At 38.3% G+C, this 25,525-nt stretch overlaps 1 protein-coding gene across 1 annotated transcript in view; it reads left to right on the top strand.

Annotated features, from left to right (window-relative positions):
* The window catches only part of EDEM1 (ER degradation enhancing alpha-mannosidase like protein 1), a 39,590-nt gene that overhangs the window by 2,009 nt on the left and 12,056 nt on the right, over nt 1–25,525 (top strand). Inside the window, exons 2-11 of the mRNA XM_074199047.1 lie at nt 4,520–4,592; nt 8,308–8,411; nt 11,243–11,414; nt 12,997–13,180; nt 14,392–14,566; nt 16,036–16,156; nt 18,446–18,616; nt 21,830–21,903; nt 22,510–22,606; nt 25,249–25,452. Of these exons, the coding sequence (XP_074055148.1) occupies nt 4,520–4,592; nt 8,308–8,411; nt 11,243–11,414; nt 12,997–13,180; nt 14,392–14,566; nt 16,036–16,156; nt 18,446–18,616; nt 21,830–21,903; nt 22,510–22,606; nt 25,249–25,452 (1,375 nt within the window). The remainder of the gene's footprint in view (nt 1–4,519; nt 4,593–8,307; nt 8,412–11,242; nt 11,415–12,996; nt 13,181–14,391; nt 14,567–16,035; nt 16,157–18,445; nt 18,617–21,829; nt 21,904–22,509; nt 22,607–25,248; nt 25,453–25,525) is intronic.

Genomic DNA, 25,525 nt, shown 5'->3' with positions numbered 1-25,525 from the left:
CTTGGAACTCAATTTCCTCCCTCAGCCAAATGAAGGGTATTGGACTTGGGTTGCTGAGGTCCCATTATCAGTTGACGCATTCCATCATCTCTTTTTTTAAAACCTTAAACATTCCATGGTCTGTAAGATTATATGATTATGTGGCAGATTCATGGACTAGTTATATCCTTTTTTGGAAGAACAGTTCTGATAAAATGGATTGTTATTTTAAGGCAAAGTTGTTTAACTTGTTTTTAGTCGTATTGACATATGGTCAAACACTCTTTCAGAATTGGTCAGTGTTGGAGTTCTTTTTTCCTCCATTCCCCCTTTTAAAAGAAGGCCAATCTTTGCATGATCAGAGTAATGGAAGCTCCTTCCTTTCTTTCACTCTTGATACTTTTAAAAACTTTTCTCAGAGATGCATTAAGCCTTTTGATTAGAGTAATGGAAGCTCCTTTTCTTTCACTCTTAATACATTTAAAAACTTTTCTCTGAGATGCATTAAGCCTTTTTTGTACCAAGGAGTGAGGTTCAAATAGAGCTATCCAGAATCCCTTTCTCCCTTCAAAAAAGGGGCTTCTTTGTGTTTGAGTAATAACACTATATTTTTCTTAAGATGTAACTATTGCCTAGAATGCATTCTCTTTAACTTAAAGAAAATTTAAAAGAACAGTCATGTTGAAGTAGCTATTTGGTACAGTGGACAGAGCCCTGGGCCTGGAGTCAAGAAGACCTGAATTCAAATCCAGTCTCAGACACTTATTAACTGTGTGATCCTGGGCACAACGCTTAACCTCTGTTTGCCTTAATCCACTAAGGAAAGAAGTGGCAAGCTGTTCTAGAATCTTTGCCAAGAAAACCTCATGGACAATATGGTCCACAGGATTAAGAAGATGTGACTGAACGGCAACAACACTGAGGCATAAAGTTAAAAGTGCAAGCCCTCTTTTAAAAAATATGTAGCTGCATCTGTGGCTTACCATTTTCTGTGGTATTTATCTGCTAGAGTTGGGGAGAATGGAAAGATTAGTATTAAGTAAATAGACCCTGACCATTTAACAGAGATCTTTTCCACTTCACCTGACTTCTTAACACAGCTACAAACATTCAGTTAAACTAACATGAACTGCCTTTAACAGAAAAGATTTATTGGGCTGCCTTAGTTTCCTGATGCATGCATAAGATAGGCAGGAGCTGCCACATCAGAAAGGTTTGCTGCTGGCATTCATGTCAATTGTAGGCTCTGTCAACTCCTGAATTCTAATTTATAGGATTACTGAATTGTAAATTTAGATCTGGAAGAGAACCTCATTTTAGTTAAGGAAACAGGCCCAGGGAAGTCACTGAGTTACTAGGTTTTTAGAAACAGAATTTGAACCAGAGTCAGTAACACTTTCCAGGGGTGATTATCCATTAAATGGAAAGAATGCCCAAAACTTATAAATCGTGAATCCTTGACACATTCATTCAAGTTTTGGCATAGGTGTCAGGAATGCAGAGATGAAATACAACTGAGCTCTTATCACAGAGCTTGTTCTTAAAACGCTTCTGTTATTATTGGATACAGAAGTAGTACTTCTGGACACTTTGGCATAGTTTGATGTTAATTATGCAAGTGTTGATTTGTAATTTCATTATTGATCATCATATTCTGTGAATTATGCTCCCTTCACTCCCCCCCTTCCTCCAAAGCTATTTTTTTTTTATAAAGGGACTTGATTTGTTTCTTCAAAGTATTTGAAGAGGGATTAGATTTAGAGTCCTGCCTTCCTTGGGTTGCTTTCCCTGCCTGAGATGTCTTCCCCCTCCTCTGAACCTAATAAGTGCTCTCCAGCCTTCACAATTCAGCTTATTCTCCCTGACTATTCCTTATGAGTCTCCTTTCCTCATAAAATTGAACTTAAGGTCCAAGCATTTTAACACTTAATTGTGCCTTTCTTTATATTCTTTAATAGAATTCATTATTGCTTCTGTCCTTCAATGCCACCTGAGACCAGGAGACTATTTCTAATGTGCCCATATCTGTCCCAGTCCCCTCCCTTTTTAAAGCTTTGTACCAAATATCTCTAGCATTGAAAGCTCTTCGTTTTTTGTTGGTTGATTCTTATTGGATTTGCACTAAAACTTTTTATTGGGCTTGGGAGCTCCTGTGCCTAGGGAGTTCTTCTAACAGATTGTATGTTGTCTACAATTTCTTGTTTTCCTAGGGCACCCAGGGATTAGGTGACTGGCCAAGGGACACAGGGACAGTGTAGGTCACTGGCAACACTTGAACCTACCTCTTAATAACAAGGTCCAGGATCTCTTTGTTAATCAGTGCTCATCAAGATGACAAGTTACTCAAAATTATTCTTTAATCAGAAACAAAGATTTTTCTCGAATTTTTCAAGTCAACAAGCATTTATTAAAAATCTGTTTGGAGGCAGTGTGCCAAAGAGTGGGGCTACAAAAATAAAAAAAAAACCTTTAATAAATTGACACACTGTAATTAAGTTGCAAACCCAGTTTCAAATTCTACTGGTTTAGTCTGTTTAATAAGATCAATGGAGACTACGCTTCCTGCAGGTGTGTGATCCAGAGTTTGTACAGCTGAAGATTCTTGCCCTTTAAAATGCTTACCATCTCCTGCTAGAAGGATCACCTTGTTTCAAACATGTCTGATGTTTGGATCAGAATTTGCCTTCTCATACCCCTCCCAAGTCTTCTCCCCCATCTTCACACGGCAGCCCTTGTAATATTTCAAGACAAACCTCCCCAACTACTCTTGAGTTCTTTTTCCCCGTCTAAATCTTCTCATTTCTTTCAACTTATTCTTAAGAGTATTTTTCATCACCTTCCTTTGCCATGATGTGGTGCTCAGACTTGGACATTGTATTCTGGATATGACCTGGGCAGGGTGAAGGGCAACCAAGGGAACTGTTTGTTGCTTTTTTCCATACTGAACATTCCCAAGAAAATATGTTCTGTTTTGATATTGTAGACACTTCAACCAATCCCCAGTATCTCTACCATAACCCCCCCCCCCCCAAAGTATATGCTCAGAAAACATTGATCTTTCATTCACAGGAGGGATTTGTTCTTTAACTTTGGTGACATAAGACATTTCTTTTAAGGCAACCTAAGATTGCATTAGTTAGTTGACTTACGTTCTTCTTGTGGTACACCAAAACTGGCAGCTTTTTTTCATTTGATCTTTGATACAAAGAAAAGTATTGAATTTGGAGTCAGAAAAGCTAAATTTGAATACCTCTGTGACTTTGGGCAAATCAATTAGCCAGTCGTTGTGTATTTCTGGCATTACTTTTGAGAACCCAGGGTCAACTCCTACCATTGTGGGGTACCAAAGGAGAACTTTAGTTACCCTTCAACTCATCAGGTTGGAACCAAAGGTTATGTTGGTCATGGCGTGAGATGCTGGGATAACAGATGGTCCCCATCTGTTGGTACCCATGAGATGGCAAATGATTTAGAAGAAGGCATTCTGTGTACTGTGATCAGATTTTAATGGAAACTCTTTGGGAGGATGTGGACAAACATAAGTGGATGGGGATGTGTCCAGTAACAAGCAAGTAGAAAAGGAAGTGAGGGGAAACCAGAGGTATTAGATCATCTTTACTACATTCAACAAGTATCTATTAGGCTTTGTTTATACCTTTACCCACTTAGGTAGGGCACTCCAGTGAGAGCCTACTACCCTTACCTCTGCATAGCCACTATTTGAAAAACCTTCATAATAAGAATTATTACAACTGAAATAACCATAAGGTTATGCTATGTTCATGCCAGAAAAGTGTGGTGATGCTCAAATCACAGTGGTAGACACTGTGTTCTTTCATGTGTTACTAGCTAGAGACATTCTGATTTTAGATATCGAACTAGAGAATTTAATAGACATGTGATGATGGTGAATCATAGAATTTTAGAGGGAGAGGAAATCCAGGAGACCTAGTTTAGTCATTTTTGTTTTACAGATAAGGAAACTGAGTCCCAAGGATTAGCCCAATTCACAAAGAGGATAGTGACAGACCTGGAACTACAAGATTGCTAGTCTTCTGACTTGCTATCTAGTGTTCTTTCCACCAGCTTCAAATGTGGCTCCAGATTTGATTAACTGTGAGTACTGCTGGTATAGTCCTGTGAACTAGCCAGTGGCCTGTCAGGAAGAGACCTGCAGTTTTTGGTGTTTGGTTTTTGTTTTGAAGTCCCTAGCTTAACAAGATACAGGATGAACCAGCTGGGAGAAAAGCTAAAACAAAAATGAAAATCTTGTATTTGTCAGTAGCCTGGGATTGGAATCCTGCTGCTTTCCCAACTTTGTATTCTTCGGCAAGTTGATTAATTTGTTTGAGCCTTAGTTTCTTTACTGGGCAAAAAGGGGCTATAGTACTTTCACTACTGGCCATACTTGGTTGTTATCAAATGAAATAATCTGTAAAAATGATTGTATTTTAGATGTAAATCCCTATATGAATGTAAGGTACTATTTGTGACTCTTCTAATCTTCAGCTTTATTTCTGTTTGTATTTCTGTTTTTCAGTTCGAATCTGAACATCAATGATGTTCTAGGAAACTATTCATTAACCCTGGTTGATGCCTTGGATACACTTGCAGTAAGTGGCTAACTTAACTTTTTTTTTTTAAACCCTCTAAATTAAGGAGTTGGTATTCAGTAGTACTTTTATTATATTATATCTTTCCAAAGGATGTCTTAAACATAAGAACAAAAACCAGCCAAGATGACAGCTACACAACATTAAAATTGCTGCTCTTTGGGAGCTGAGAAAAATTTGGGAGCTGAAAAAATTTTTTAAAATTTTTTAAAGGAGAGGTGAAATATGGAACATGTTAAAAATGAAATAGCTTAGATTTTGAGAGAGCACCCTTTTCTCTTATCTTACCTCTATTGTACTTTGATAAGAAAGGTCTAAGGAAAGACTTTTCTTCTCGCCTTCAGAATTATAGAAGGAACTAGTCTTTATTAACAGACAAGTACACAAACTCTGTGAACCTGAGTTTGGGAAGGACCATTGTCTGTGACAGATGGAATCTCTGTTCAGGAAGGCTGTAGTGATATAGTGACATAGTAACAATGATGTTTGAATAGGGGAAGGGAAACAGGGTAGCTTACTTTGTCTATTTTCTGAAGCTAGACTGCCTTCCGACATGGTTTCCAAGGATGGTTTGTCATCTGAAAACCAAAGTGCCATTTTTTCTATTTTATCATTTATGATCAGAAAGTACTTCCTTTGATTAAGTCTCATAGTTTAAACTCATTTACTTTTAGGCCTTGGGTATGTTAGAAGTTTTGGGGTCTGAATAAGCTTTGGAGAGAGTTGTTCATTATCCAGCTAGGAGGGAGAGATTGGGGGAATTTGAAAGGCTTTTGTTGAATCATATGTACCTTTATTTTAGTTCCCATCCCCACTACCAAAGCTCTTTTCCTTATCCACTCTTATTCACCTTTCATTATTGAACCAGTATACTCATAACAACTTCATTTTCATATCTTTTTAAATTAACTATGACCCTGAGTCATTTGTTATCCAGAACCTTCCAATACACTCAAAAACACAAATACAAAATTGGGCAGTTACTGCTGTCACCACTGGTCGATGGTTGAAAAGGACAGTGTGACAGTGAGAGTCAAGAGAACTTTGAAAATCAGACAGTTAAAGAATGCCTCTATGTGACCACAAGCAAAAAAACAACTCTTGTTAACCTTTCAAAACCTTCATTTCTCCCCTTAAAAAACAAAATGGGGGTTAATAGAGTCTACCTTATAGATTTATTGGGAGGAATAAATGAGATAATTGTGGTGGTGTTGTTGTTGTTGTTGTTGTTGTTGTTGAGTTGTTTTAGTCCTGTTTGACTCTCCATGATCCCATTTGGGTTTTCTTGGCAAAGATACTGAAATGGTTCACCATTTTCTTCTCCAGCTAGGATAGTGGAGAGAGTACTGGATCCGGAGTCAGGAAGATGTGAGTTCAAAACCTATCTTAAGACCCCTCCTAGCTGTATCATCCTGCACAAGTCACTTGGCCTGTGTTGGCCTCAATTTCCTCATCTGTAAAACAGAAATGATAGTAGCACCTCCTTTTTAGGGTTGTTTTGAGGATCTAATGAGAAGATATAAGTGCTTACCATAGTAAGGTGCTTGGTGAATGATTGCTGTGATTAGGTAAATGTTTGATTAGCGGAAGTCAGAAGGAAATCCATTTGGGAAAGTGACCCTTCCAAAGGCTGTTTGTTGTTAGTTCCTTCATTTCCATCTGACTTCAGCTCTTTGAAAAGTGCCACCCAGACCCTCCCCTGGATGATGATGATGCATCCAGATGAGTCATTTTAAATTCTGGTTAAGATTCTTTATATTCCAGCCTACAGTAGATTGCTTTCTGTTCAGGGGAGGAGGGAGGGAAAAAAATGTACATCTCAAAACCTTATAAGAAATGATTGCTGAAAACTACTGTTGCATATAGTTGGAAAAATAAACAAAACAAAACAAAATGCTTCATACTCCAGCCATCTACTTCTGTTTACAAAAGTCCCTTAAAAAAAAAAAATCAAAAACCCTTCTCTAGGTGGCTTTCTTGGTAGAACATTAGGGCTTTAAATATTTGAAATTATACTTAATTTGCAGGTGCAGTTTCACTTTTGAGATGATTCTCACCCATGGTTTGTTTAGTAATGTCATAGAAACTTCACAAATGAATTGTGGGGATAGTCTGGGAATTCCCCTTGATATTGCTTCACAGTCCTTAAAGAGAGGAAACGAGCAAAGTGCTGGGAATTGGGGGGGGGCACAAGAATTCTGATTCCAATTATGTTTTAGATCATTCCTGGTTTTCTGGGATAATGATCCATGGATAATTAAAGCTGGTTTCTTCTTGATGTGAAAAGTACATGGGATTGGGAAACAGGAGGGCTTCTGTTCAGATCCTGAATCTGCCTCTCATTAGTGATGTAACCTTGGACAAGTCACTTTCTCTCTTTGGGGGTTAGCTTTTTCTAAGATAAGATTAAAATAGCTGATCACAAAGGTTTGATAAAGCAGAGGTGCCAAAATCAGTGTTCCCTTCCCACCACCAGCCCCATCCCCCACTCACTCCCTTCTGAGTGCAGTCTGAACCTGATTAAAAAGCAGTTGGGAAATGTTTAATGAAATAAATACAGATACAACAAATATAATATTAGTTTATTTTTTTCTTAGTATAGTTCCACAGAGATTTCATTTTTATATGACTTTTAACACCATTGCAGGAATAAAAACTGAAAAAATAAATTATTTTCTTTACTTGGGTTAAAGGAGGAAGTAGAAAAGTTTATGGGGGAGAAGATGGTTGTCTTGAATTAGAAACAGACCGTAATGCATAATCACATCAACAATAGAACACTCATATAAACATTTTAAGGTTTACAGCCTTTGTGGACTTTAGGATTTGGCAAAGCACTTATCTCATCCTAACCCTGCATGATAGGTAGCTCAAGTATTACTATCCAAATTTTACAGCTGAGGAAACTGAGAAAAGACAAAGTGACTTGTTACACAATTGCCCCTCTAGGAGTTCAAACTTAAACCCTCTGACTGTGTCCCACTGCTCTGCCCACCACACTTCCAGATTCCAGAATTGAAAAGAATGTCTGTGGATAAGTGATTTTGGGTTGTGTAACACCTCTGACATATTTCATGAAATTCTTGGTAGAGCAAATGAATTTCTATTTATTTCATGACAACATGAAATGAGTACTGTAGGATGCTCTTTAAGAAAAGGAGTTAGGAATTTTGGTCGGTATGCAAAAAACCCAACCAAACAAAAAAACCTCTAAACAACATAAAGTAGCAATTAATTGTTATCATGATGTCCATATGTTTAGATAAAAAGCTAAAAAGAAATCTCCCCTTCTTTTAGATGATGTATCTCTAAGATCATAGGCCAGATATTTGGCATCCCTTAGACATAGCCTATAAATTTATTTATGGAGAAAGAAGCAAGATATTAAATTTTTTTGTTTATAGACTCTGTTTGCCAGGCATTTTTGATGGGACTGATCTTGAGTATGAGGGAATGGGTGGGTGGGAAGGGAGAGTAATTTTGTGCTTTTGTCTTTTGGAAAAAGGACTTGGATACACAAGAGGATGAATTTTAACTTTCTGATAGGACATATTACGTAAATGAACCCTTTGCAATTCTCAACTTCTTGTTTTTGCCTGGATGGATTGCAACACCACATCCAGATGCTTATGTGGGGAGGAGCCCAACTGTCTAAAACATCTGCAGCCTCCATTTCAGTTTAAGTGGTTTTAATTTTTTATGTTCCTCTTTCAAGATAATGGGAAACTCATCTGAGTTCCAGAAGGCCGTGAAATTAGTGATCAACACAGTTTCTTTTGACAAAGACTCCACTGTCCAAGTCTTTGAGGCTACAATCAGGTAATCATAAACAAGATTGATTGAAGACACTTTTTTTCTGTGTAGAATGAAAAGTGCCCCCATTTATGAAGTGGAGAATGTAAAAGGAAGGGGCAGGAGATAAACATTTATGGAGTGCCTCCTGCATGCCAGATACTGTTTGAAACAATTAAACAAATATTATTTCATTTGATCCTCACAGCAACTGTGGGAAAGAGGGTACTATTATTATTCCTATTTATAGTTGGGAAGTAGAAGCAAACTGCCATTACATGATTTGCCCAGGGTTACCCAGTATCTAAGGCTGGACTTGAACTTCTTGACTCTAGGTCTGGGATAACCACTGGGCTACCTTATTGCCTTATTTGAAGTGGCCAAAATATCACATAACTTACCAAATGATAAGCCAGAAGTTTCAAACTAGCTAAATATGGGATTGGGATAAGAGGAATGTTTTTTGTTTGATTTGAAGAATGGCTCAATTTAGATTGCTTCCCTTGATGACTAGTCTTGTTTACTTTCCTAATCATAGCTCATTTTTCTAGTGCTTTAAGGCTTACAAAGACATATTGGTTTGACAGCCATGGGTTATAGACAAGTCTTAAAATCTTCCTTTCATAGTTAATGAATTCAAGTTTTAACAGAAGGGAAGTGAGTGACACATCTGTTGTTACCTCAGAGCTTGGACAGGCCACCAGCCCAAGTCCTTCTGGGTCCTGGCCTCTGCAAACCTTGCATCTCTGATTCTGCATTGCCTCCTTTAGCTTTAAGGAGGACTACAGACTGTGGACCAGCATTTCCTTATACGTGTTACATGCTGAATTGTTATTTTTAAGTTAAAGTACCTTTTTCAATTTTGTCATGGGAAGACCCATTCTGAGAAACCGCTGGGCTACCGGATGTATGCCAGTTAAATTAGAGAACACCAATCTTCTCAGAAGTCAGTTTTTTCACTTCTCCCTCTCCTTTTTATAATTGCTCATCCTCAGTGGTAAAGAAGATAGCTACTGTTTATCAGCACAGCCAGACTCCCTGGGTGGGCCCTGGGAGATGGACTTTTGTAGCTGACAGCATAGTTCTGTTTTTCTTTCCAGAGAGGAGCATTTTAATTTTTGAGGAAATATGTTAGTGCTTCAAGGAAGATAAATCCTATTGCTCACACTAGGAGTATTTTAATAAAAAAGATTGAATTATCCTCTACAATTTCCTCCCATTTATTGGGGAACCTTACCCTGCATGTTGATGCTCCCTCAGACTCACTAAATCTCCTGATTCCCCTTGTCCTCTGCTGCCTATCCCTTGCCATATCTCAGCCTGGGTGACTCCCACTATTCCTCTCCTATGCTCCTACTTGCAAAGTACTTCAAACAGAGGAAATTACAGCCTGTGCTTACTTGGGTATGTTATTAGTAAACGTTAACAGCTTCGTCTGGGCCCTCACTGTCGTAAGGCAATCTTTTTATTCTTCCCTAATTGATTTTCAGTCTTGCTTCTTTCAAAGTGTTCCAAGCTTCTCTTACTTCTTGTGGTATCCACTTGGACTTTTCCTCTACTCCTCTCTCTCCATCTTCCATGAGCTGTGAATTGCCAAATCTGATGAGTTTTCCTAATGGTCATTCTCCTTGACCTTGGGTTACATTTGATGGTGTTGACAACCCTCTTCTGAGCACTAGCTCTTCTTTAGAATGTCTTCACTCTACTCACTACTGTTTTTTCTACCTTGTGTAACTTTTTCTTCGTACTTTCTTTTGCTGGTTTTTCTTCCATATCTTGTCTCTTCTTTGTGAAATCCCAAAGTCTGTTCTAAACTCTTCTGTTTTCCCACCATATTTTCTCACATCATAACATTATCAGCTCCCATGAGTTTGATTGTCTTCTGTATGTAGCTGACTCAGATAAATACATCCAGCTTCTGTCTCCAGTGAGTTTCAGGCCTCATCATAACATCATCAGCTCCCATGAGTTTGATTGTCTTGTGTATGTAGCTGATTGAGATAAGTAGATCCAGCTTGTCTCCAGTGACTCTCAGGCCTTCATCCATAATTGCCAGCTGGACATTTCAAATTGGATGTCTCAAAGACATCTTAAAAAACAGCAGGTTCGTTAACTTTTTTCTTAAACCTTTTCCAGACTTCCTTATTTCTATTTAAGGACACCACCAACTTTACTAGCCTTCCAGGATTGGGTTTCCTGCCTCAAGTCTTGTCCTGCTTCTGCCCACTGGTCTTTTACCCCTCGGCCCAGATCTTTTTTGCCACTTTTGCCTCTTTGCCACTTTTCTCTCTCCTCCAGTGGTTCTCTTTTACTGCTAGGATCAATGTAAATGCTCTTTTTGGCTTTTGAAGCCTTTCATGTACTAATGTTAGCCGATGCTTCTAGCTTCATTAGACATTATTTCCTTTCCCCACGCCACCAAACTGACTTCACTGTTCCTTATATATACAGTATCCCACCTTCCAGCCCTGCCCGCTCGCTTCTGCCCCATAGAATTTCTTCCTTCAAGACTCAGTTTGAACTTTCTTTGTGAAACCTTTCTTGATACTTTGTATCCTTTGATTTATCCATGAACCAGCTCTTCTTCACTTGAGTGACCCAGATCAGCATGAATATAGTGTGTTTCATTAGGATGTCCAGAGGTGGTGACAAGGGCTTTTTTCTGACTCCAGATTGAACCCTACACCTAGGCTTCTGCTACTACTGAGTGATCACAGATTTTATTCTGGGAGTATAGATATCAACCACTCTAACCACTTTATTTTACAGATAATGAAACTGAGGTCTAGTTCCTTTGGGTTATAAGTATATATTCATATGTATAACATGAGACTATCTTTGTTTTTTTTCTTATTCAGGGTCCTTGGAAGTCTCCTTTCTGCTCATAGAATAATAACTGACTCCAAACAGCCTTTTGGTGACATGACAATTAAGGATTATGATAATGAATTGTTGCATATGGCTCGGGATCTGGCATTGAGATTGCTTCCTGCCTTTGAAAATACAAAAACTGGAATTCCCTATCCTCGGGTAGGTGAACACCTTTCTATTGGTCTTTAATCTTTCCTTGAAATGAAACATACCTTTTTACTCTTTGAAAACTTTTCTTTTTGGTGGGGGAAGCAGAATAAGGGGAGGGAATTATTAGGGAATAATATATCTGGGAGATTTTCCCTCCAGTGCTACAGTTTAATTTTGCCTGCATTGCCCTTTGGATGTCTTTTAGGCATTTCATGTGTCGGTGTATCTTTCACTTGTTAATAAATCTTCTGAGAGCAAGTATCTTGATTTCACACTCTTACCTATTCTAGACCCTCCTAGCATACTCCTGCATGCATTAGGTTCTAGCTAAAGGTTGCTGAGTGAGTTCAAGATTATAAATTTAAAACTAAAGTTAGAGGCCGTCTGATCTGATTTCCTCCCTTTTTAGATTTGAAAACTAAGGCCTTAAGGGTAGTTTCTTTCAGATATGGCTTATACAGTCCAACAGATCCACTGTCCCACTAATGATTTAAATATGAGAACTGTCTTTGTAGCATTTCATCTCTGAGCTGCTTCCTTTGGAGGGGTGAGTTAGACACCTGAATGGTAATGAGAACTGTCAGAATCTAGAGCCTGACTGATGATGAAATAAAGTGTGCTGGACATAAATGGGAATAAGTTTAGAGCATTACATTAACACCCTATGAATTCTTTGGGATTTTATAACTCCTCTTTTTCCTGGATCCTTGTGCTCAGACTCCCTATAACCATGGAAATCTACCAGGTCTGCAGGGATATAGTTTAGCAAGTAGCATGGTAATGATTCCCCTAAAGCTTCTTGTTATTGATATAGAAGTCTAGATTTCTCATTAATTTCCCTTTTGGGATCTCTTTGTGGATCACATAAATATTGGTTGTGCTTTGAACCCATTCTTATTGACCCAGGGCTAAAGGCAAGTATACTGGGAAAAGTGTGGAGGGGTTCAGGATTTCTGTGAAATAAAAACCTAAAATGGTAGACTAATATTTCAGCAAGCAGTTTGTTTGCAGGGTGAGGTCATGGGAAGAGGAAGGGGACCTAGGACTAGAGTCTGGGCATAACCAGCAACCTCAAGGAAATAAGACAGGACAGAAATAGCCAAAGTTACATGGTCATACTCACAGAAAAGGGGTGCAGGCATATATGATAGCAAGCCATCCCCTTCTCTGGGGATTCCCATCCAGGGGTTCTATACCTGTTGTGGCTAGAGGTGGCTCAACCATCTGCAAAGAGGGTGCTTTTTAGTAGGACTAAGAATAGCTGAGCCCTGGTACAAGCATACCAAGAATATTTCTTTATGCAAAATAATGTGGATTTCCCAGAACCAAGCAAGGTTACAGGTGGATAATTTCACAAAGCTGAGAGGTTCAAGGTTTCTTAGTAGCTTAATATCTCAGTATGGGTACTGATCTTGCTGAGAATAGCTTGGTATGCAGAGATCTCAGTTTCAGGACGCCTTGCAGGTGAATATCAGGGACACGTAGCTCAATGGGATCAGAAGTCAGGGCCTCCTAATAATTTTATGTCACACTTTTCACAGTCTTGTTGAATAGATTTGCCCACCCAGCCCCTGTGCTGTTCTGTCTCCAGGTGAATCTCAAGAGTGGTGTTCCTCCTGACAGCAATAATGAGACTTGCACTGCTGGAGCTGGCTCCTTGCTGGTGGAGTTTGGGATTCTTAGCCGACTGCTGGGGGACTCGACATTTGAGTGGGTGGCAAGGCGAGCCGTAAAGGCCCTGTGGAATCTACGCAGCAACGACACTGGGCTCTTAGGTGTGGTGACTGCTCTTCCTTTCCTCTTCTGCTCTGGATTTTCCCCATCTCTATCCTCTCACTTCTCTTTTTCCCTTGCATTTTCTCCTCAGACCATTGGAATGTAAGGAGGAAGGATCTTTTTGGATTTCCCCTCTGTTTCTTTCCCCTTGAACTTTTGCCTTGAACATGGCTGAGAGATCTGTCAGGACTCTCTTCTGAATTGACATTGAGTATTTAAAAAAAAAATAATTCATTATGACTCATAAATGAGGGTACTATAAAAAGAAATGACTGAGGAAATTTTCTGTGGGTTCAAAATTAGATTTTAAATAGGTACTGGTAGAGGCAAGGATGTTGCTCTTTTGGGGGAATATCCAAACCTCAAGTACTAGACTGATTTAAATCTGAAGGGTGTGTATGTATTTTGTAGTCTAAGTGGTCAAGATGGAGTTTGGAAATGGGTTTTAGTTTCTATATACGTGAGAACATATATAAAACATACGTCTATATACTTGAGAAATATTTTATAATATAAAGCATAACATGTGTTTTGTATTGCTTTGTATTATAAAATATTTTTCAAGTATATAGTCTTTGTTGTTCTTGACCTGGATGCTTGTGAACCACAGCTAGTCATTGAAAAAAACAATTTAGTCACCTCTTGTACTTCATAATAGTCTCTTTCCCCCAGTTGTAGTTATATCATACATATTATTATAGTCTGATGTGACAGGTGATCTGTTATTTTTCTCCAACTCCAACTCTCTCCAAGAGTTGAGAATTAGGGCTGTCACTGATTGGAGATTTGGGATCTAGGTTTAAAGAATGGGCCTCTGATGTTATCTGGTTTGACTCTTTCATTTTATAAATGAAGAAATTGAAGTTGTGACTTCCCTAACATCACACAAGTAGCAGAGCTACACAAGACATAGAACTACTTGATGATAGACCTAGCACTCAAACCCCTCAGACCTCCTGAGAAGAGAACCCGACTTACATGAACTTCACTAACCAAACATCTTTGGGTGAAGTCTAATTTAAACCTAGCTCCTTTTACTACAGATTTAGTGTTCATTACCCTCTGAATTATATGCTGAATTAAATTTTAATGACCAAAGTTTTGCCCCTTCTCTCACTGGCTGGGTTTACCCCTGATAGGCCAGATGACAGAGTGTTGAAAGGGAGAAGACATGGATAATGAAACCTTGACATGTTGTATATTTTCTCAGGGAATGTTGTGAACATCCAAACAGGCCACTGGGTTGGAAAGCAGAGTGGTCTTGGTGCTGGGTTGGATTCCTTCTATGAATACCTCTTGAAATCTTACATTCTCTTTGGAGAAGACGATGACCTAGAGATGTTTAATGCTGCCTATCGGAGTATTCAGAGCTATTTAAGAAGAGGGTATGTGTATCTAATGCCCAATTCTTTTGGCCTTTGCAAAAACAAATGAGAGGTGTTCTGAAATTGCAGATCTCAAGCTGTTGCCTTCCTTTCTCCCCTTGCCCAACCCCTTCCTGCTTGCTCATCATCTTTCCTTTCCATTTCTTTATTCCCTTTCTCTTTCCCCTGTATTTTCCCTTCCCCTTTCCCTACCTCCTTCCATTTCTACATTTGATAGCTCTTTTGGTCTTTGCTTTTGTGCTGCTGAAGATTATTCTAGATACTTCTCATTATTTATCTAAGTGATCTACATTTTCTCTACACAGTGACTTAACCACACCTATTCTATGGAGGTTATTGCCAGGGAGAACTTAACTGACTTGTAATATTTGTAAAGTTCTTGGCACAGGTACAGGCACATAAGTAGTGTGCATAAAGCTTAATCCCTCCCCCTTCCCTTTTCCACGGTGTCATGGCTTCCTTTTTGAGGCCTCCTTGGCCCACATTTTTGTGTGGACCCTGTCTGACTCCATGGTCTGCTGGGTGGTGATTAAGGTTTTTTTTTTCTTATTATTATATTTATCTTTGTTATTGTAAGAATTTCCTCTTAAATTGCTCTATTTGTAGGTGGGATATGATACTATAACAGACTAGGATTGGTCATTTTTGTCAGTGAAAGGGAAAAGGGGAAATAAACTTGAGCTTTGCTTATGTAATTAGAGCATCCTAGTTTTTGAGAATTTGAAGGAATCTAAGTAAAGACGCATAGTCTCTTTTTATATAAGAAGAAATTGAGACCCAAAGATGAGGAATTACTTTCTCAGGGTCACAGAGTTAATTTTTTCAGGAATTTGGACCACAACTCAAGTTTTCTGACTTTTAATTTAGTGTACCACACTGCTCCCAGGACATATTCTTTGGGTTCATGCCACAGGACCTGAATGATTCCTGAATTAGGTATATATGTTAGGTCCTCCTTCAGCTCTAGAATTTTTAGATTTGAGGAAATTGAAATTCAGAGAAGCCTTGACTGACTCCAGGACATAAAACTACTTGATGATAGACCTAGCACTCAAACTCCTCAGACCTCCTGAGAAGAGAACCTGACATATCTCTGGGTGAAGTCTAATTTGAATTTGCATTATACCAAATTCTTTTCTCTAGAGAAAATAATTGAAGCCAAGTATGAAAGTTAGTTTCAAAAGGGTGTGTTTTTGATGCTGCCTTTTTTTTTTTGGCATGACAATTGGGGGGGCAGTTAAGTGACTTGTTCAAGTTCACATAGCTAAATAATTGTTTAGTATCTGAGGTTACATTTGAACTCAGGTCCTCCTGACTCTAGGGCTGGTGCTCTATTCACTACACCACCTAGCTGCTCCCATGGATATGTTTTTGATAGGAAAATAGTAAGTAACTTAACTGATAAACATTTAACTCTTCAGAAATTGTGTGTTCTATAAAAGCACTTGTTGCTTTGTTTAATTTTGTAGCCGGGAAGCTTGTAATGAAGGTGAAGGAGACCCTCCACTATATGTGAATGTGAATATGTTCAGTGGGCAACTGATGAATACCTGGATTGATTCTCTACAGGCTTTTTTCCCAGGATTGCAGGTAGGTTCATGTTAAATTCTCATATTCTAAAGGAGTGAATACTCCTTGTTTTGGTTTGGTCCTTTTTTGGGGATGGATTTGGTTCCTCTACCCGCTCTTCCCTCAGTAGGAAAATGACCTTTGAGAATTGGTTTAGGGATTTTTTTCAACCTTTTGTCTAGAATAGCCAATATAGAATGGTTTGGAAACTATTGTTGCTTTTTGTCCTTTGTTCTCAAAGAGGACCAATGATATCACAATGGTGCTTGACTTGCAAATGAATTGAATTTAGGTGAGGCAGAATTGCACAGTCACTAGCCTCTCTCTACTCCAGAGTCATTGGAGTTCAGTAAGATGACTGGTGATGACTTGGGATGCCTGTCATCCTTGGCCTCTCTAAATTAATATCTTTACTAAGATTTAGTTTGAGGCAATGCCATTGCAGTCACCAAGAATTTGGAAGCTAGCATTTTCAGATGTATCTTGGAGTTGGGGAAGCTTAAAAATATTTGCAACTGTAGAAAAGGGATAAATATAAATAACATCAAACAAGTAAATTTTTGTTTCTCTTCATCTCTGAAATATATCTGAGACACTTGACCTTTTGGCCCTGATGCTATCCTTTTGACTCCTTCCTATCTTAGATCTGTAATTCTGACAGCAGGCCTGGGCAAAAAGGGAGCCCCCTAGTTACTGCAGGGAGTTCACAAAGTGTATAGTTAAAAAATGAGGGCTAGGTCTGACTTTTCTGGTTGAATTGAGACAGGATTGGACATTTAAGGTTTGGTTGATCTAATTTGCCAGAACCCAGTGGTTGTTGGAAGCTGAGAGGAGACAGGAGAATTTTGAGAATATCCAAGGTAATGAGATCTGGATAAACAGATTTGCCAGATCTTTGCTCATGTTGTCACAGGTATATAAACATGGTGAGATTGTGCTGGCTTGGATAGCATCTCCACAGAAGACAGAATTTTTAGTGCTTACCTCTGGATAGTCACTTCCTGAGAGCCTGATCATTGTTCAGATATTTGGAGTACTTTGGCTTATAGGCATTTCACTAGGAATGATGGGTGAATAGTAGAGGGAGGAAGATTTCAGCATTGATGTACTTTAGCTGCCCCATAAGGGTAGTTGTGAGTTACCAGTCCCTGGAGGTGGTTAGGCGAGATAGAGAAGGCCACCTATCAGGGAGGCCCCAGAGGCCTCCATTGGATATATGGGTGGACAGTCTGTCTTTAATTCCTTTCAGTGCTTGAACTTTGATAACTAAGACTACCTGTGAATGAAACCATCATTTATTAAGCACTTCCTATATGCCAGGTTTAGATTTGTTCCTGTTCTACTTGAAATCAGTGAGTTCCTTTTAAAATAGTTTTCATTTGATAGTTCTGTATTTTCAGAGGCCAGCCTATCTAAGGCAGAACTTGCAGGCAGTCCCCATTGCCCCTGTCAGTTTGCCCTGGAACTATAATCTCATCTGTAGCACCATTGCACTAAGAGAGGCTGGAGCAGGCTGTCACTGTTGCTGACAACTACTGAACAAACTACTGAACCTCTCAGATTTCCAGAGAACTCTCTAGGACCTCAGTTTCAGAGCCAGTGCAGCCCTGCATTGATTGGTGGAGGTCTAGTTGGCGAGAACAAAAGTTCTCCTCAGTCGGTTATTCCCTTTTCCAGAACCAGTCATCGTTGATGCTGTGCTGCCTCTGTTTGTATTTAAAGCACTTAGTGAAGCATCTGTCTCTCTCACATATTCTCTTTAGAAGCTCTTTGCAGTCAAAATGCCCCAAGCTGAGCTTCCAGGGAGACTTGAGAGGAGGCAATTAGACAGGCTCAGAGAATCAGCCCTGGTAAAACCGTTTGACATAAGGGAAAAGCTGAGCTTCTTAGTTCCTCCTCAGTCCAGAAGACCTAGCATCACAGTATGACTTTAAAATGATCCCCTCTCTCCAATGGTGATGGCGGATGCTCTCGCTTTCAGATAACCACAAAAATGCATTCCAAAGGCTGGTGCGATGGAATTTTTGAATTCTTCCATTAACAGGAAGAGAGAGATGCTTTTCCATTCATTTGTAGATCCTCTGAAAACTTCCTGGTCTATTTGAAATTCTTTAATGAAATGTGGATACATAATTCTGTTTGTTCAGATGTCTGGTGTAGCTTCCTCACAAGCAGAAGCATGTCTCCAAATATGTCTGTAGATGAGCTACAGCAAAGCTTACAGAGAGTAGATCATTCCTGTCATATTGGAGTGAAGAGCTTTCAACCCAGGGAAGTGATAATCAAATTACCTTTCACTCTTTTCTCTAGGTATTAATAGGTGATGTGGAAGATGCCATCTGCCTTCATGCTTTTTATTATGCCATCTGGAAGCGATATGGTGCCCTCCCAGAGCGATACAACTGGCAACTTCAGGCCCCTGATGTTCTCTTTTACCCACTGAGGCCAGAGCTAGTAGAATCAACCTATCTCCTTTACCAGGTATGCAAGTTCATCTTAGAAGACAAAAAAATATATGTGTGTATGTATTCACAGGTAAAAATATTATCTGAATGTGTATGAGTTGACCTGGGCTAGTTGGTTTAGGAAATGCCCTCTATGAATGTATTATACACAATATAATTATTATATAATTTAGGATTATATATGCATATGCTTGTACATATATATATATATATTTACGTAGACATATATATGGACACATATTTTTATATGTATGTGTATTGGGGGGAGAGAGAAAGAGAACAGTGTATTGTAGTAGCTAGAGTAGTGCTGGTCTTATAATCAGAAAGACCTAATTTAAATCTAGTCCTCAAAAAAGAGACTTTTTGACCCTGGACAAATCCACTTTTATGTCTTAGGTAACTCCCTGGGGCTTCTCTAGGTAAATGGAAAGAGTTCCTCTCAAGTATTCAGTATTCTGTCATGTATCATGTATGTGTGTTTATACATACATATGCACCTGAAATAAAAATGCACATACCCATAAATATTTACAGAGCATCAAGTGCTTAATGTGAAAATTTGGCCTTCAGGAAATATTTGTTGATTTATATTAAACAGAATAAAGCACCCACATTATTGTGTTTTAGCATGAGATGGATATTCAGACAGAGAAAACTAAATCTTTGCTTTTTGTGTCCATCAAAATGGAATACTAGAATATTCCTGTTCAGTATTTTTATTTAAATCTTTTTTCTTTTGTTAGAAGTTGTTGAAATTTTTTGTTTTTTATGTCACCTAAATTTACTCTTTAAATTGCTTCTCCCTTTCCCAGAGGATCATCTCATATAACATTTTTTAAAGAAAATGAGAGAAAAAAGAAAAATAAATATATTTTAAAAACATGAAGATTTGCAATGTTCTCCACCTGTACAAAGTAATGTAATGTGTAATGTGCAAAGTAATTCCACATTTGTAAAGTAATGAGAGAAGATATCTTTTCATTTCTTTTTGGGTGCTATATGTTGTCTTTGTAATTCTATTGCATTCATTTTACATTGTTTTGTGATTGTTCTTTCCAATTTGCATTTTGTAGTCATTGTGTACATTGTTTTCTTGATTCTGTTTCCTTCACCCATCATCAATTCATGTATGTCTTTTTGTGCTTACATTTTTATCACATTTGTCATTTCTTACAGCACAGTAATATTCTATTCTATCCCCAATTGATGGGCATATGCTTCCTTTCTAGTTCTTTGCTACCACAAAAAGTGCTGCTATAAATATTTTGTTATATATGGGAACTTTGGGGTTTTTTTTGCTTTTTTTAAAATCAATAATCATTCTGGAAAATATGCCCATTGCTAGAATCTTTGGATTAAAGAGCATAGCATTTTAATCACTGCATAATTTCAGTTTACTTTACAAAACAATTGTACTAATTCAGAGTTCCAACAACAATACATATATATACAAATAACCACCTCTTCAGAAGTACACTAGTGAATCTTGTTTAAAGATAGTTACAGTGTTTTTTGAAGTTACTGCTTTGTCACCTAGAGTGTAGTCTTAATTATGACCTGTCATCCCTGCTGCAATTTTATTCCAGTGTATTACATTTGATGTATCTTCTGAGGATACACACATTTTAAAAGCCCATTGCCTAAATAATGGAGAAAGTGAGCCTGAGCTTGGTATGAGGGAGAGGGTGATGATTTGTGTAATGGTTTGGGGTATTAAATTATTAACAGAAAGAAAAACAATTTTTTTAAATGATCACACCATTCCCTTAATTTTTTGAAGTTTTTTTTTATAAATAGCTATAGTCAATGTAAAAGTGTAAATTTTTAACTGATTATCTTGGCATCAGACTGTTTTTTCCTATTTTGTGTCAATTTTATTTCTTCCCAACTTTTAGATTTTTTTCTTTATATACTTTTTCTTGGTTTTACTTAATTCCTCACTTCTATTCTTAACTTTTTCAAACTTAAATCCTTGTCTAGTGCAGGAGTGGAGAACCTTTTTTCTTCCAAGAGCCAGTTGGATACTTTTACCAACATTTACAGACAAAATTATCAACTTAGCCTGCTGTATTTGGTCAATCATTTAATTAACCCCTAAAAAGCTCCTAGACTTTTTGAATTTTGAGTCCTTCCTGTGGTTGCTGTGGCAGTGCCAGACCAACTGATTTCCAAGACCTTAATGTTCTGCTGGCCAGACATTCCCAGCCCCTTGTCAAGTGCATCCATGACATTTTAAAAACAGCATTTCTCAAACTCTTTACCTCTAACTAATGAATCCATGTTATTAATGACAAGAAAGCTATCATATTTGACATTATAATGGCACATATGAGGCAGCTAGGTAGCTCAGTGGATAGAGCACCAGCCCTGGAGTCAGGAATACTGAGTTCAAATCCAGCCTCAGAAACTTAATAATTGGGCAAGCCACTTAACCCCATTGCCTTGCAAAAAAAAAATGAATGACATGTGTGTCTGAATTTATTAGGACCTTTGATTTTCACCTTAAATGACTAGAAAAGTAGCAGCTTGTCCCTTAGTATAAATATAGTAATTTGTTGGTGAAAGCTCTGAATCAACTGAGCTCAGGTTTTCTGGAAACTTCTAAGGAAATTTTGAAGATAAGATGATTTCTTAAGTTCTTGTTACTCCAAAATTTAATGATTCTGACTTCTAACAGAACCTGATTTTAAGTTTTCTTGGAAAGCCTAGTTCCTGCTGTCACCAGAGCCTGATTGTGTCCTTTTTTAGGGTGTTACCTGGGTTAGAGATGGAAGTATTGTTTTGTCTGCTCTTAATTTTTTCAATAATTTAAAGAGAAATAGAACCTGGCTTTGACCTTCAAGATAATGAAAGTCTAGCTCCCTATTGGCCCTGTGCTGGTAAGAAATGAGTAGAGTGAATGAGCATTGTTGTGTTTTTGTCTTTGACCCTGATCTTGTACTCTCCAGAGAACCGAAGTCAATTTCCCTGAAACTAGATGTTCTGAGACTATTGAAAATTTAAAACAGACTATAGATGTGGGGTATGGTCATGTTAAAAAAATTAATTTTCCCCAGTTCTTCCATATTCTTGAAGTACCCCAAAACATTAATTTTGTTCTGATTAATTTCCTTTGATCAATATTAGTATCTCCATACTTAATGCTCTAGGCTTTCTAATAAATGTTTTGAGGTGTTTTTTTCTATTGCTTTTGCTTGATTGTCTTCCCTTTTTTGGTTGTTCTTTTTAGGCAACCAAGAATCCCTTTTACCTGCATGTAGGAATGGATATTCTTCAGAGCCTGGAAAAGTATACAAAAGTCAAGTGAGTTTTAAAGTTTCTTCCTTTCTTTTTTGTTGGCCACTGTTTGGCCCTGTTTTGAGTTGGTCTTTGAAATGTTGCTTTTGAAAATAAAAGGGGAGGCATGGAATGTCTTAGGTGTTAGAGGGCTTGAGTTCTAATGTAGGCTCTACAATTGGCCAGTTCTGGAACTGTGGGCAAAACTGGACTTCCATCTTTTCTCTTGATATTAGTTTGTTGGCTTCGAAGGTAATTGACAATACCATGATCCCATGGTAGAAGATCTTCAGTTTTAGTTTGTAAACTTTCAGGTTGCAATCAGTACCATCATCTTGCTCTTGGTGCCTACTTTTCAAGTTACAGTCTGTTACCAGTTAAGACCTACTTACTGTTCCTCAGTCAAATTCTACATGTAAAAAAACTTCTTAAAAGCCTTTTATTACTCCAGCTAAGAATGGAGGTCAAAAGTGAAGCCGGGTCTTGTCTACAGTGCAGCCCATTCCATTGGCATTAGATTAGCCAATTGGTATGTTTACTACCCTCTCAAATAAGACTAGAGAGCATTTAAGCTCTGAAGTTTATTTTAGTAGTTAGTTGGAGAGAATAATTAAAAGCACAATTCTTTTGCAGATGTGGTTATGCTACATTGCATCATGTCATAGACAAATCAAAAGAGGACCGGATGGAAAGTTTCTTTCTGAGTGAGACCTGTAAATACTTGTATCTGGTATGTATTGCATTCAAAAAGGATTTGCTCAATGATAACATTTTCAATAAAGCTATGAACAGTGTTTGTAACATTTATTTGGTTCCTGACCCATCTCTAAACTTTTTTGGAGACATACTCCAACCATCCATTCATCCAGTTATAAATTTTTACCCTATAACTCTTCCCCTTCCCTTATTTTCCCCACCCCCAACATAAAGAACATAGTTTTGATAATAGTGCTTTATAAATATCTCATTTGATTTTTCACAACAATTCTGGGGAAAAGGTATTGTTATCCCAATTTAATAGAGGAGGACAATGAGGGACACTTCTCTAGGGTCACACAGCTAGCAAGTAGTTAAGTTAGATACAAGTGCATTCAGGAGTGTGCATGTGCATGCGTGCGCGCACACACACACACACACACACACACACATGACTAGGAATTTGGGAAACTGGGTGCTAGTTCTGGTTCTGCCACAAATTAACTTGATCATCTTGAACAAATGACTTATCATCTCTGAACTAAAAAAATATGTCCTTTATTGAATTCCTATCATATTTGCAAACACTAAGGTTTCTCTAGTCATAAAAAGTCTTCATTAATCCTTCTGTCACAATCTTAACTCATCTTACCTTCTTCACTGGGAAAAAAAAATCTCTTTTTCCGATGCTTTGTCTTTCTCCACAATTTTAAATCTGCTTTATAATTCCCCTCCCTCTTGCAGTGGTTGCCATTTGCCCAATATGACATACTTCTCCCCCACTCTAATCTTCATCCTTAATGATTTCTTGTCAGCATTTGACACACTGGCAGGCTCTCTCTTTTTGGATGCTCCTTCCTCTCATCTTCAGTGATTCTTCTGGTACCCATTTGCTGCTTGTTCTGTTATCTCTTTGGCTAAGTCTGAAGACATAGTTTGGGGGCATGGTGTGAGCATTGCCTTTGGGATCAAAGAACAGGTTGACGGTTAGCTACTACCTCTGGGACCTTGGGTAGATTCTCCAAGAATGCTTCCAGCCCTAAATTGTATTGCCCTATTTTTTTCCCCTCTCCTTCTCTCTGTTGATGATCATGACTACATAACCTTAATATCTGATTTCCAAATTGAACCCATTGCCTGAGCTCTGGACCTCTCCCTTCAATGATGCACATTTCTATCTGGTTGTCTTGCAGACATGTCCATAATTATGCTTAGCTTTCCCCCTTAACCTTATTTATCCTTATTATGTGATCATTTCTGTCACTGTGCTGCCCAGTCTCCTTTGGGGTTCTGCTTTTTCCTTTCCCTCACTTCTCTTCTGTAATCAGTGATTAGGTCACGTAGATTCCATCTTGGGAATAGCTTGCATGTATCCTCTCCTCCCTGTTCCCATAGCTGCTGCCAGAACCTAGGCTGTCATTACTCCCTGCCTAGACTGTTCAGGATCCACTCAATCAGCCATCCTAGATCTATTGTTTCTACTGGTGTGGTGTAACCCTCTGTCACTTGGTCAGGTTTCCCTTCCTTTTGCATAAATCTGATTGTGCTACTTCTTTGCTCAGAGCCCTTCCTGGGCTTCTAATTTCCATGTGATAAATGTGAGACCTTTTGGCTTAATGACCACTTCACTTTTTCTGCTTTCTTACTATTCTCTTCTTCATTCTCTATACTCTGTACTAGGCTGATTAACTTGATATAAACTCCTGGTATTGTTTCTCCTCTATGTCTTTGTTTTTGATGTTCTGGAGAGCCTTGTTGCACATCCTATATATAAAAATTAGTTCGGAGGCGGCTGGGTGGCGTAGTGGATAAAGCACTGGCCCTGGAGTCAGGAGTGCCTGGGTTCAAATCTGGTCTCAGACACTTAATAATTACCTAGCTGTGTGGCCTTGGGCAAGCCACTTAACCCCGTTTGCCTTTCAAAAAAACCTAAAAAAAAATTAATTCAATTGTCCCACCTTCATCTTTTCTCCTGCTCCTTTCCAAATTAGGCAGTAATTGTATTTTCCTTCCTCAAATTTCACAAGTCACTTTGCTTGTCATCTCTGTGATGTAGTAAGTGTAAACCAGCTTTTGTGGTAGGGTGTGTGTGTGTGTGTGTGTGTGTGTGTGTGTGTAAGATCACCCAGGATATTGCTTGGTTCATAAGATTCTATGTGTGTTTGTTGAGTTGAATTGAATTTAAATTCACTTTTATCCCTAAGATTCTATGATTCTATGGGTTCTGATTCTCACCATTGTCCAAGCTGATGAACTTCAGGGAAAGTCTCATGTTGCCTTCTCCTCCCTATGATTGTCCTCTCTGTTATAAAACTACAGTGCTAGAAATAAATAGCAGACACATTCAGTGATGCATTTTTATTGCTACTATTGTTTCCCCTCTGCCTTTTTAAAATTTTAATAAATAATATATTTATTTTTTCAACTACATTAAAGATAATTTTTAACTATTTTTTGGTAAGTTCCACAATTTTCTCCCACTTCTCTTTCCTCCCCCCCCCTCCCCTGACAGAGAGCAATGTAATATAGGTTACACGTGTATAGGTATGCTAAACATTTCCATATTAATCATGTTGTAAAAGAAGAATCGGAGCAAAAAGAAAAACCCCCTTTTCTTTATGGGGCTTGTTGAGGGTAGGAGATGTGACTTAAGGGGTGTGTCATGTCCTTCCCTAGTTGTTTGATGAAGAAAATCCAGTGCACCAGTCTGGAAACAGATACATGTTTACTACGGAAGGGCATATTGTGGCTGTGGACAAACATCTTCGAAACTCTCCCTGGAAAAAATCCCTTTCAGAAGAGGGAGGGGAATACCAGGAGGAAAAACATGTGCCTCGACCCAGGCCTTTGGATTTAAAAGTCATCAATTCAAGCCTAAATGTAAGTATTTTTCAAAGAGGGAGGTTTGAAAGGTAGGAAAAATGTTGGTGATGATCAGTTCTTAAGGAGATTG

The sequence above is a fragment of the Macrotis lagotis genome, chromosome 8 (genome assembly GCF_037893015.1).
Source record: "Macrotis lagotis isolate mMagLag1 chromosome 8, bilby.v1.9.chrom.fasta, whole genome shotgun sequence".
Classification (NCBI taxonomy): Eukaryota; Metazoa; Chordata; class Mammalia; order Peramelemorphia; family Peramelidae; genus Macrotis; species Macrotis lagotis.
This window is presented reverse-complemented; position numbering and strand designations above follow the sequence as displayed.